Source organism: Oncorhynchus gorbuscha, linkage group LG10, assembly GCF_021184085.1.
Source record: "Oncorhynchus gorbuscha isolate QuinsamMale2020 ecotype Even-year linkage group LG10, OgorEven_v1.0, whole genome shotgun sequence".
In the NCBI taxonomy this organism is placed as follows: domain Eukaryota; kingdom Metazoa; phylum Chordata; class Actinopteri; order Salmoniformes; family Salmonidae; genus Oncorhynchus; species Oncorhynchus gorbuscha.
In genome coordinates, this window is record NC_060182.1 from 30,404,673 (window position 1) to 30,419,075 (window position 14,403).

General features: G+C 42.6%; 1 protein-coding gene across 7 annotated transcripts in view; it reads right to left on the reverse strand.

The window, feature by feature from the left end:
• Positions 1–14,403, reverse strand: part of LOC124045846 (vitamin D3 receptor A-like) — an 83,560-nt gene that overhangs the window by 31,355 nt on the left and 37,802 nt on the right. For all 7 annotated transcript variants that reach the window (XM_046365563.1, XM_046365564.1, XM_046365559.1 and 4 more), the window contains one exon: positions 4,957–5,104. In XM_046365563.1, coding sequence (XP_046221519.1) covers positions 4,957–5,102 — 146 coding nt within the window. In that variant the 5' untranslated portion in view covers positions 5,103–5,104. The remainder of the gene's footprint in view (positions 1–4,956; positions 5,105–14,403) is intronic.

Below are 14,403 nucleotides of genomic sequence, written 5' to 3' on the forward strand. Positions count from 1 at the left end.
ACTCACACACACACACACAAAATAAAATCCTATTAGGTAGTGCATGTATAAGAAGACAGCATAAAGTCATTACAAGCAGTGTAGTTAAGCCAAAAATAGATATTGAGTGGAGTACAGCACAGAGTAGCAGCAGATCGTCAACCCAGTTATGAAGCGGGACTAGACCATTTATCCAGTATCGGCTGCCATATTTTGTAGAACATTGGACTTCTATTGGAGGTATTGTATCAAATATTTTCCATATGTATTACATTCCATAAATCCCGTAACCACATTTCAAAAGGTAGGTACAGTCTCCAGTTTCCAAAATTGCAATATGAGCCTTTTGGCTAATAGAGTACAAAGAGACAGGTTTCCCTTCCTGGTTATTCCCATCAGCTGTACCAAACAGAACGATTAATGGGTCTGGGGGTAGAAGTCTATCAAAGGCTCTAGATAAGTAATCAAAAATGAGAGCCCAATAAACATGTAACTTAGGACATGTCCAGAATAAGTGGGTCAACGTCCCCTCATCCTGCTTGCACCTCTCACACAGTGGTGAGATGTCCGGGAATATTTTATGCAATTTTACTTTTGAGTAATGTAACCTGTGTATCACCTTAAACTGTACAAGGTTGTGTCTGGCATTCACTGAACTGTGGTTTATATTCCTGAGAGCTTCTACCCAGTCCTCATCTGAGATTTCTGAACCAAGTTCTTGTTCCCAAGCCCTTTTAATGGTGTCTGTGGATACCTCTATGTGGGCCTGTAGCACATCATACAGTCTAGAGACCGACCCTTTCGAATGGGGTTTGACAAGGATCAAGCTATCCAATGTAGCACTTTTTGGCTTCATGCCATACTGTGGGATATGTGTCCTTACGAAATTCCTGATTTGGAGGTATCTGAAAAAATGTGTTGTTGGCATGTTGAACTTTCCCTGTAATTGTTGAAATGAACTAACTGACCATCTATGTATAGATTACCAATTGTTGTGAGCCCCTTCTCCCTCCACTGTGAAAACACCACATCATCCAATGCAGGGTAGAAAGCATGATTCGGGCAAATCTGGCTGACAATGTATACAGTGGGTATGTTAAGAAAATATCTCATCTGTTTCCAGATCCGAAGCGTGTGACAAATGACTGGGTTAGAGTCATAAGTGGATTTTTTCACATATGATGGGCTATTAACAAGTGCAGAGTGTGAGGAACGTTGACAGGAGGCCTGCTCAATCAAAAGCCATGCAGGCATATCCTTCTGTCTCATCGCAGGTAAACTTTCCCTCCAGAAAGACACTATGTTCAGATTAGCAGCCCAATAATACCGTTTAAAGTGAGGAAGGCCAAAGCCCCTCTATCTTGCACTTGAATAAATGCTCCTTTGAGTTACTATTGAATTCAGTTTCTTCTAGCTTTGTGGTATGAAACTGGGTAGACATTGGAAGAGGTAAAGAAACCTGGGTAGGACAACCATTTTAATAGCGTTTATTCAACCAACCAAGGAGATAGGCAGAGTTTTCCAAAAATCTATATTTTGTTTAAGCCGATATATTTTCATGTCCCAATTCGTTTTCAATAGCTGATCAAGGTCTCGTTACTACAATGCCAAGGCTTCTGAACTTGTCCATCACTGTTCTAAACGGGGTAGATTGCAGAAATTGCATATCCACAGGCCGTGATACTGGCATCAACTCACTTTTTTTGCCAGATTATCTTGTAGCCAGAGAAAGTTTTAGGCTTGGACAAAAACAAAAGAACATCGTCTGCATATAGGGAAATATTGTGCTGTGTGTCCTTTATTTTAACAGAAGCTATATCGACACATGCCCGAATGCAAGTAGCAAGGGGTTCTATGGCTATAGCGAAGAGAGCAGGTGAAATAAGGCACCCCTGTCGGCACCCCTTGAACAAGCGGAATGACTGCGACATTTCTTGATTGGTTACCACGGATGCCATTGGGTGTGCATAAATAATTCTTATCCAATTAATAAATTCCTTTCCAAACCCGAAGTGCTCCAGAACCGACATCATATACTTCCACTCAATCCGAGCAAACCCCTTCTCTGCATCAAGAGCTATTACCACTGCCTCAACCTTCTAAGAGCTATTACCACTGCCTCAACCTTCTAAGAGCTATTACCACTGCCTCAACCTTCCCTGCATCAAGAGCTATTACCACTGCCTCAACCTTCCCTGCATCAAGAGCTATTACCACTGCCTCAACCTTCCCTGCATCAAGAGCTATTACCACTGCCTCAACCTTCCCTGCATCAAGAGCTATTACCACTGCCTCAACCTTCCCTGCATCAAGAGCTATTACCACTGCCTCAACCTTCCCTGCATCAAGAGCTATTACCACTGCCTCAACCTTCCCTGCATCAAGAGCTATTACCACTGCCTCAACCTTCCCTGCATCAAGAGCTATTACCACTGCCTCAACCTTATGATCAGGATACATTACGTTGAAAAGGCATCTCAAATTGTAGTATATACAGTGGGGCAAAAAAGTATTTAGTCAGCCACCAATTGTGCAAGTTCTCCCACTTAAAAAGATGAGGCCTGTAATTTTCATTTTAGGTACACTTCAACTATGACAGGCAAAATGAGGGGGGGGGGGTAGAAATCCAGAAAATCACATTGTAGGATTTTTTATGAATTTATTTGCAAATTATGGTGGAAAATAAGTATTTGGTCACCAACAAACAAGCAAGATGGCTCTCACAGACCTGTAACTTCTTCTTTAAGAGGCTCCTCTGTCCTCCACTCGTTACCTGTATTAATGGCACCTGTTTGACCTTGTTATCAGTATAAAGACACTTGTTCTCAAACAGTCACACTCCAAACTCCACTATGGCCAAGACCAAAGAGCTGTCAAAGGACAGCAGAAACAAAATTGCAGACCTGCACCAGGCTGGGAAGACAATCTGCAATAGGTAAGCAGCTTGGTTTGAAGAAATCAACTGTGGGAGCAATTATTAGGAAATGGAAGACATACAAGACCACTGATAATCTCCCTCGATCTGGGGCTCCACGCAAGATCTCACCCTGTGAGGTCAAAATGATCAAAAGAACGGTGAGCAAAAATCCCAGATCCACATGGGGGGACCTAGTGAATGACCTGCAGAGAGCTGGGACCAAAGTAACAAAGCCTACCATCAGTAGCACACTACGCCGCAAGGGACTCAAATCCTGCAGTGCCAGACGTGTCCCCCTGCTTAAGCCAGTTCATGTCCAGGCCCGTCTGAAGTTTGTGGGGCGGCAGCGTAGCCTAGTGGTTAGAGCGTTGGACTAGTAAATTCATTAAAAATCCTACGATGTGATTTTCTGGTTTTTTTTTTCTGGATTTTTTTTTGGATTTTGTCTGTCATAGTTGAAGTGTACCTATGATGAAAATGACAGGCCTCTCATCTTTTTAAGTGGGAGAACTTGCACAATTCGTGACTGACTAAATACTTTTTTGCCCCACTGTAAGTCCCAATTTCTGATCTTCCAATCAAAAAGATATAGGCCGGAAATTCAAACACATTCCTGGCCTGTATTTGGTCATTTAGCCGGCTGACACAGCCGTTCTGTATCCTCAGCCAGGGAGCTTGCTTGTCAAGAACAGATCGGCCTCTTTTGGGTTGTCAAACGATATGTCAAACCATATCGGATGTTTGCCACCTTGCATTTGTTGCGTACCTCATCATACTCTTTCCGTTGGTTCCTCACCTCCAAGGTAAGATATGGGTAGAAAGACACCCTGGCTCCATCGTAGTTAAGGGGGAACTTTTGACTAGCCAGCTTGAGGATGAGATCCCTGGTCTGGGGATAGTGCAGCCGTACAATGAATGGCCTTGGTGGCCCGCCCTTGGCCGGCTTCGTTGCCTGAGATCTGTGTGCGCGGTTGATCAGGATGGCCGTTTTGAAGTGGTCACTCACCAGCAATGCCTGTATCAGCTCCGAGACAAATTCAGTGGGTTTCCCTTTCTCAGTGTCCTCCTGGATCCCACATATTCGGATGTTCTGGCGTCTTGAATGCGACTTGAGCATTTCCAGTCGGGCTTTCAGGGTTTTGTCGTCATTTTTGAACATTGCGCACTTTTTCTCTATGTCCTGTAGCCTGGCCTCGTGATCGACGGTCGTCTGCGCAACCTCATGCACCATTCCTTTAGTTGCTTTCACAGTTTCAGCCAAAGTCCCAATACTCTGAGATATCAGCCAACCTTGTGTCCACCTTCTTGCTTAGTGAGTTTATGGCAGCCAGTATGTCACTTTGAGTAGGATCGGTGGGGAACTCTTGGAAGCTAGGCTCTTCTGCTAACTCCTCGTGGGTCGGCGACGTTAAAATTGGTTCGTTGTCTATTTCATTCAAATGATCTTGTTTAGCTCCCCCTTTTTTGGTGCCTTTTCCCTTTGTCATATTTGTCATATTTGTTAGGTCGTGAGAGGTTAAGATAAATACTAATTTGTTTCAAAATAGAGCAGAGCTCTAGCAAAGCACGCACTCTAGCTCCCCCCCACCCACTGATTCTTGACAAACATAACTTATAAATGCCTCATGAGCTTGATTCAAATTTTGCACACAATGACAACCCAAAGTATAGCTATTTTGGGGGGTTTTGTTTGTAAACGATGCAATTGTAAACAAACACGGTGCGGCCGCAAAACATGGTTAAAACTATAATGTTGATTTCATGAAAGGTCAGAACTTGCATCGATAGCTCGGTCTATGGACATTTGAGTGGTTACATCTCCAGCCACATCCCTCAGATAATTGTCCAAACCGTGTGAATTGTTCGAACTGTATAAGCCCTGGAGCTTCTTCACTACATTATGTTCATTAGGCCAAAAAAATGGACAATTTGCGTTTCTTATTAGACAAGTCCAGGTAGTCCTTCCCAGTGTTCATCTGTTTGGTGCCTAATGAACACAACCCTGGACCACCCTTCCTGCGCCACCATTCCTAGTATGCCCCGTCCTGGTCAGTACCCACCTGAAGAAGCCCTTGCAGCCCTCGCAGGTCATGGCGTTGAAGTGGAAGCCGGTGGCCTTGTCGCCGCAGACGCCACAGATGCGCGGCATGTTGCGGTTGAACTCATCCGGCCCGACCACTGAGATGCTCACAGCCATGGGCTCCATCACTGCAAACGAGAGAGGAGAGAGAGTAGTTGGTGATCAGTGGTCTGGCACAGGTCTTTGTCCTTCCCACGTGTATCAGACAGGTTGCATTTGTTGCATCTAATTTTATAGGGACAGGTGTTGGAGAAATTAGCATAAGACAAAAAGAACACCCCCATGATTCTGCCCGTTATTGGCTATGTAGTGAGTCAATACGAACACACCATTTGGCCCTGTCAATGAAAAAAACAACAGTGAAGTAATGCACACCAGAGGTAACACGCCTGAAGACTTTTCAATCTCACTCTGCCTCTCATTTCCTTTGACAGCTAAAGACCCTCTGGCATCGTCTGGACAGACCAGAGCAGAATAAATTATATCCTAGTTGCAGCGATTGAAATTAAGTACTGAAGGGCAGTTCTCCTGTCGGACAAGTCAGGAGTATTTTTGGGTTGCCCAATGATTATGATCACTTGCCCGAAAATGTTCTATTTACTGCCTTTCACCTACATGTACAGAAAGTATTCAGACACCTTGACTTTCCACACATTTTGTTATGTTACAGCCTTATTCTAAATTGGATTCAATCGTTTCCCCCCCCCCTTCACCAATCTGCACACAATACCCCATAATGACAAGGAAAAAACAGATTAAAAAAAAAAACATTTTGCAAACATATATATTACAAAAAAAAAACAGAAATATGACATTTACATAAGTATTCAGACCCTTAACATTCAGTAGTTTGTTTAAGCACCTTTGGAAGCGATTACAGCCTCGAGGCTTTTTGGATATGACTTGGCACACCTGTATTTGGGGAGTTTCTCCCATTTTTCTGCAGATCCTCTCAAGCTCTGTCAGATCAGATGGGGAGTATTGCTGCACAGCTATTTTTAGGACTCTCCAGAGATGTTTGATCGGCGTCTGGCTGAGCCACTCAAGGACATTGAGACTTGTCCCGAAGCCAATCCCGAGTTCTCAACCAGGTTCATGGGGTAGTCACCTGGAATGCATTTCAATTAACAGGTGTGCCTTGTTAAAAGTTAATTTGTGGAATTTCTTTCCTTCTTAATGAGTATGTATATATTTTTTTTTTGGGGGTCAATAATGCCAACGTGGGGGTGTTGATTGATAGACATAGCTAAATCAAAATCAGAACTACCACAGGCCATAACATTATTCATCATTGTACTAGAGAAACCAACAAGGGTTAGCCAAGATTTGAATAATTTAACAGCTGTTGTCCATTTCTGCTGACAAAGGCACTGGTTGGTTGGAGCATTTAGTGTGTTTGTCCATGGTTCACGTCAGGGCAAGAGCAGAAAAACAAGTTTTTTTTCCGTTAAATAGTGATGATTGCACGCTTAGGAAGAAGCTGAAAACAATGTATACAGACAAGGGAGCCTCCATTTCTGGAAGGAAACATCAGGTTGTTGCTTGACTGGCTAAGAGTTGCGTAAAGATCAATGCCTAATAAAAAGGCCAGGCTGCCCCAAAGCTAGACAAGTCGCACATTGCCAGTCTCACGTTTTTGTGCCAATCACTGAAACATGGGCTCCTGATCACCATCACACCCCAAACACAGAGACCTAAATGGAAACTAGGACTAACATTCCTAATTGTGTAGTAGTGAGCGTGCACTTTCAACATCTGTTGTATTTTGGTTTGCCTAGTAGCTTGGTCTAATTGTAATTTTGACAAGGATAGAACCAGTTGTCCCATAAAACAATTCTCTCTTTGAACTCTACACAAAATGGGGATAATCGCTTTCTTTCTAAACATGATCCACCCACCAACAATGCTGTGCATTGAACACAAATCTCAGTCCGGTCAATACCATTTAGGCATTGAGCAGATGCTAACAAGACCCAGTAAATAGACAGCTGTATCAACACGTTAAGCAACAATGCATGCTCTGCAAGTTTCACTGGATGGAAGCATATGTAAAACAATGGAACAAGTACACTATTAAGCTAGGCTATTAAGCTACAGAAGTTTCATGTGATCTACCCAGGTCAAGGATCCGCCACCCTTGCTTCGACTGCATCCATGTCCTCGTCTGGTCAGACACACCCCCTACACTAAAGTGCTGTGACCTTCTTGTCTTTGTGAGTTCTTGCCATTACAAATCTGATGTTCCAACATAGCCATATGACAGTAAAAGACTTGCCTGCCTGGAGCTTCACTCAGAGAATGAAAAGGCTGGTTGCATGTCACATTGCTGTGCAATAGACCTTGCTCCTCAGTGCCTCAGGCACAACTAATAATCAGAATGATTTTTTTTTCCACCAGTCACTACACTGAAAGTGCAGATTGTTCCCATTGTCTGTCCCTCCAGACCTGAGAAACATCAACCAACCACCAGTAGCCTCCACAGAAGAGCACAGCTACAGGACATCAAATGAAAGGGAAGAAAGTGTTGACGTTATCTAACCGGGCACTCACACAGAGCAAACGACCCAGAAACCATTAAAGATGGGGGAGCCGTAGGAGAGGGGGCCATGTGAGCCGCGTTAAGTCACTGACGATGTGACTGAGCCATCGCCAAGTCGGAACATTTCCCTCCATTTGTTTCCACACAAAAAGGACTGATTGTTTGGTACAAACGTTGGCTTGCTAGATTAAAATCTCTAACCCCTTCTAATATTATGCTTTGTATCATGTAAAGAACAAAACGCCAGAGTCTGGTAATAATTTACTTTAAAAATGTTTAGGCTTCGTATTTAACTTACTGGAGCAAGTACAGCTAAGTGCCTTGCTCAAGGGTACATACATGTTTTTGTATCATCTAGTCAGTTCGGAGATCCGAACCAGCAACCTTTTGATTACTGGCCCAACGCTGTGCCACCCTGGATGAGATCGAAAAATTCCACAGATTTAGACACAGGTTACACCCCTTTATGTAATTGGTTTATCCCAGTTAAGGGACGTTAGGCTAATGTTTATGCTAATGATGTCTGTTTGCATTAAATGGCCAATGCAGCCACTTTTATATCAATATCAAATAATTTATTGGTAACGATTATCTTACCATAATAGCTGTCCATTAAAATGGACAAAAATAGATTTTTAGCTATGACTGTCTGGGAGTGGTCTGAGTGGAGAGGGGGAAACTGAAAACTAGCTGTTATTGGCAGAGAGGTTTGGATGTCTGTTATTAGTCTATAAACCAATTTACCACCTGGTGATGTCACCAGCCAAGCCGAAACTCCTGCCCATGCAAACAGGCTTATTAGAAGGTCCTTTGTAGATTGACTGCACCTTTAACGCAATGAGAATGTGCATGGTTTCTGCCAGGATGGGGCAAGTCCTTACAGGATCCTCAGTCTCTCCATTCAGGTAACAGGCTGTTACTACTACAGCTCTACCATTGAGACGTTTTGCCTGTGTCAAGGTCATCTTGCTGTAGGCCAAGTAAAGTTTGTTTTTCTGAGCTAAATATTTTTGTCAACTATTTTTTACATCTCTAAATATGTAAAGACACAACTCTGGAGCCAGTCTTAATCACCTGCACTGGCAAATAAATTCCACTTATTTAGCTAATGCAGCTAACGTGCACCCCGTGGGTGCATTGCTCTGAGAGACGGCACACTAGTTACACTCTCCAAAAAACATCAGGTCAATGCACCATGTTGTGCCTCCTTGTTTTGCATGTTATCAAAGCAACAATCATAGGGGCGAAAGTGAGCTGAAGGGCCCCAACAACAACAAAAAGCAGGTGGGTAGCATCCTTACCGAGGTTAAGTGCAGGCGAGGGTAAGACAGGGTGAGATGCACACATGTGACAGGTCAGGTGAAAAACACATGGTAGCATATGGTAGGGCTGCATGATTTACACTAAATATCTAATCGTGATATTTTTGGGGGGGCCAGATAGTGAATTTGAAATTTTCAAACACTTAATAATAGTAATTCCATCAGACATGGTTAAAACAAGTGTCAGGGTAGAGAACATCACTTCTAAAATGAGATCAACAAATTAAATACATACTGTGCTAACTGAACACAGAACCAAATGAAACAAATATTTTCTAACATCGTTATCGGCTATATATTATTACTACACCTACATATTAACAAACAATTTTGCCCCAATTTCATGGTATCCACCTGGTAGTTAGTCTTGTCCGTATGGGAGATGCAGTGATGGGACTCGGGAGAGGCAAAGGTCGATTTTCAAACACTTAGTAATACCATCAGACACGGTTAAAACACAACCCAGCCAAGCCGCACTGCTTCTTGACACAATGCCCACTTAACACGGAAGCCAGCCGCACCAATGTGTTAGAGGGAACACCATACACCTGGCGACCGTGTCAGAGTGCATTGCGCCCGGCCCGCCATAGTCGTTGGTGTGCGATGGGACAAGACAATCCCTGCCGGCTAAACCCTCCCCTAATCCCGACGACGCTGGGCAAAATGGGTCTCCCGGTCGCGGCAACAGAGTTTGGACTCGAACCAGAATCTCCAGTGGCATAGCTAGCACTGGGATGCAGTGCCTTAGACCACTGCGCCACTCGGGAGGCCCACAAACATAATCAAAATATAGTGTGCTATTAGCGCAGCACATGAGTTCCTAAATAACCTAAGTTAATTATATATTCAGGCAGCCATAGGCTGTAGATCGAATAGGAAGATTATGATTGTAGGCTCAATCATTATGATAATTGAAATAAATTAAAGTACCTGAAAAACATGTAATATGTAGCCTACTGATTGCAAGATGCAGCCTGTGTCCAAAACATTGTAGTCTGGTCCATTCCTTCAAAGTAGCATGTTTCTCCCTTAATTTTGTTTCGCAGCGTTGGGATGTAGACTTGCACGGCAGCAGGAAGTAGGGTTGCTGTGGGTGTTGCAGCACCCCCCGAATTTTTTCTTCACTAAAGTCGTGCACTGGGCCGTTACTAGTCCTATATTAGTGGACCGGTATATCAGTCTGTAGCGCAGGCAAAATATTTTACTTGAGCCTGAAAATGTATCGGCAATCAATCAAGCAGCCCAGTCAAAACTGTTCACTGCTCTGGCTCCCCAATGGTGGAACAAACTCCCTCACGACACCAGGACAGCGGAGTCAATCACCACCTTCCGGAGACACCTGAAACCCCACCTCTTTAAGGAATACCTAGGATAGGATAAAGTAATCCTTCTCACCCCCCTTAAAATATTTAGATGCACTATTGTAAAGTGGCTGTTCCACTGGATGTCATAAGGTGAATGCACCAATTTGTAAGTCGCTCTGGATAAGAGCGTCTGCTAAATGACTTAAATGTAAATGTAAATGTAAGCACAACACTTGCATTTGGTTGACATCGCCCTGTAGCCGAAATACTGCTATTTCCAATGAAGATGCACCCTTCATTGGCACCAAATCGACTTTCGTTAGCACTAGCAGCACTCATGTTTCCAACACGACCAATGCCCTTTCTCTCTCACCAGCATGCGGGGACGCTTGTGATTGGCCAGCATGTGCGTGCCATGCAGAGTGAGCGCCCACTTGTGATTGGTCAGCATCCTATGTGTATGTAGATAGTGAATGAACAGAGTCTAGTAGCGCATCTCATTGGAGGAGTTACCATAGTACAGTTTTTGATGTATTAAAAGACTACGCCGAAATTGCTCTGCCATTTCCTGGTTGCTAAAATTGCAATAGTTAGCTTAATTTTAGTTTGTGACAAAACAAGCAGGTAGTGTATAGAATCACTGTACCATCTAAACCGCTGTGAAATACCGAGCCCATAACCGAAAATATTGTAGTTTCCACTGATTGAAGATGGTGTACAAAACCCAAAGTATAAAATGCAAAAACTAAAACTAAAGAACGGAAAGCATAGAAATAACGCACTAAGAACAGATTCTTATACACTTCATATACTTGCTTTCAATGAGTGACAGATCTATAACACATATTTCTATGTAAATTTGTTGAGATTGCCCAAATAGTTACATACTGCAGCTTTAACGGATTGTCAAATAAAATCACAGCCTTGTGATATGGATATTGCACATGCCAATAGTGCAATTTCGATCTGAAATAGATTAATTGTGCAGAACCTAGCATACAGGCCATGTCATCAATCCTGGGCACTTCTGGAGCAGACATGGTTGTTTAGCCATGGGCACAGTAGGCAGGGTTCAACACATGCCCAGCTGTACAAACAGATATACTAATGAAATCACCAGGCTTCCCTAAGCAGTTCTGGATATGGGCATCTGAAACTGGATAATTTGTATTATCATCTTGCTCATACATTTTATTTAAAAAAAATGTAAGTCTGCATTATCACTGGGGGGAAAAAGCCCTTGCCCCAGATCCAAACTACTGGAGCCACTGAACTTTAGACCTTGTTTTCGCCATTGGCTGGAAATTAATAAGACGTTTGTGTTTTTGACAGGCTGACAAAAGTGAGATTAGATTTGAGTAACTGGAGCATCAGCATTTGTGGGTTCGATTAGGCTCAAAATGGCTAAAAACAAAATAACCCTCTACTCCCTCACACAGAACAGCGCAAACTGGCTCTAACCAGAATAGATTGAGAGGCCCCGGTGAACAACTGCGCAAGAGGACAATTACATTTGAGTGTCTAGTTTGAGAAACAGACACCACACAAGTCCTCAACTGACAGCTTCATTAAATAGTACCTGCAAAAACACCAGTCAACAGTGAAGAGGAGACTTCTTCGTTTCCTGCCATTTTGAGCCTGTAATCGAAACCACAAATGCTGAAGCTCCAGATACTCAACTACTAAAGGCCAGTTTTATTGCTTCTTTAAATCAGAACAACACTTTCCATCTGTGTTAACATGACAGCAAAATGGTTCTAATGATCAATTAGCCTTTTAAAATGATATACTTGGATTAGCTAACACAACGTGCCATTGGAACAAAGAAGTGGATGGTAGATAAATGGGCTTCTACACACCTATGTAGATATTCCATAAACAAATCAGCCATTTCCAGCTACAACAGTAATTTACAACATTTATGTCTCCACTGTATTTCTGATCCATTTGATCTTATTTTAAAATGGACAAAAAAAGGGGGGGGGGGTTTCTAAGAGACCCCAACCTTTTGAAAGGTAGTGCATGCATGTACAGTGGGGCAAAAAAGTATTATCAGCCACCAATTGTGCAAGTTCTCCCACTTAAAAAGGAGAGGCCTGTAATTTATCCTAGGTACACTTCAACTGTGACAGACAAAATGAGAAGGAAAAAAATACAGAAAATCACATTGTAGGATTTTTAATGAATTTATTTGCAAATTATGGTGGAAAATAAGTATTTGGTCACCTACAAACAAGCAAGATTTCTGGCTCTCACAGACCTGTAACTTCTTCTTTAACCTCTTGGTGTTAGGGGGCAGTATTTTCATTTTGGACAAAAAATATTCCCGTTTTAAACTGGATATTTTGTCAGGAAAAGATGCTAGAATATGCATATAATTGACAGCTTTGGATAGAAACCACTAACGTTTCCAAAACTGTAAAGATATTGTCTGTGAGTATAACATAACTGATGTTGCTGGCGAAAGCCTGAGAAAAATCCAATCCGGAAGTGCCCCAGGTTTTGAAAGCGCTGCGTTCCAATGAGTCCCTATTCAGCTGTGAATTTACCATCAACGAGTTACGCTTTCTACGTATTCCCCAAGGTGTCAACAGCATTGTGATGTAGTTTTACGCATTTCTGTTGAAGAATAGCTGTAGGCAGCCACATTGCGCAAGTTGTCACATGGTGGCTCCGAGAGAGATTCTCGTGTAAACTACAGAGGTATCCATCACTCCAATCGGTCAGAGTGAAAAACGAATAAACAATATATTATCAAATAGATATTAGAAAAACACCTTGAGGATGGATTCTAAACAACGTTTGCCATGTTTGTCTATATTATGGAGCTAATTTGGAATATTTTTCGGCGTTGTGGTGACTGCAATTTCCGGGCGATTTCTCAGCCAAACGTGAAGAACAAATGGAGCTATTTCGATTTTTGGGGGGAAAAAATTAACTTTGGCTGGGAGTCACGTGAGGGAAAACATCCGAAGTTCATCAAAGGTAAACGATTTAATTTGATGCTTTTCTGATTTCCATGACAAGTTTGCCTGCTGCTAGCAAGGCATAATGCTATGCTAGGCTATGATAAACTTACACAAATGCTTGTCTAGCGTTGGCTGTAAAGCATATTTTGAAAATCTGAGATTACAGGGTGATTAACAAAATGCTATGCTGGGTTCCAATATATTTAACTTGTGATTTTCATGAATAGGAAGATTAATGTCCATTGCCTTATGCTAATTAGTGTCAGATGATAACGGTCCCGTTCACGGGCTGGGCGTCACTACAGGTTAAGAGGCTACTCTGTCCTCCACTCGCTACCTGTATTAATGGCACCTGTTTGAACTTGTTATCAGTATAAAAGACACCTGTCCACAACCTCAAACAGTCACACTCCAAACTCTACTATGGCCAAGACCAAAGAGCTGTCAAAGGACACCAGAAACAAAATTGTAGACCTGCACCAGGCTGGGAAGACAATCTGCAATAGGTAAGCAGCTTGGTTTGAAGAAATCAACTGTGGGAGCAATTATAAGGAAATGGAAGACATACAAGACCACTGATAATCTCCCTCGATCTGGGGCTCCACGCAAGATCTCACCCCGTGGGGTCAAAATGATCAAAAGAACGGTGAGCAAAAATCCCAGAACCACATGGGGGGACCTAGTGAATGACCGGCAGAGAGCTGGGACAAAAGTAACAAAGCCTACCATCAGCAAGGGCATTGAAGATGAAACGTGGCTAGGTCTTTCAGCATGACAATGATCCCAAACACACCGCCCGGGCAATGAAGGAGTGGCTCCGTAAGAAGCATTTCAAGGTCCTGGAGTGGCCTAGCCAGTCTCCAGGTCTCAACCCCATAGAAAATCTTTGGAGAGTTGAAAGTCTGTGTTGCCCAGCAACAGCCCCAAAACATCACTGCTCTAGAGGAGATCTGCATGGAGGAATGGGCCAAAATACCAGCAACAGTGTGTGAAAACCTTGTGAAGACTTACAGAAAACGTTTGACCTCCATCATTGCCAACAAAGGGTATATAAACAAAGTATTGAGATTAACTTTTGTTATTGACCAAATACTTATTTTCCACCATAATCTGCAAATAAATAAAAAATCCTACAATGTGATTTTCTGGATTTTTTTTCCTCATTTTGTCTGTCATAGTTGAAGTGTACCCATGATGAAAATTACAGGCCTCATCTTTTTAATTGGGAGAACATGCACAATTGGTGGCTGACTAAATACTTTTTTGCCCCACTGTATGTACATACATATTAGG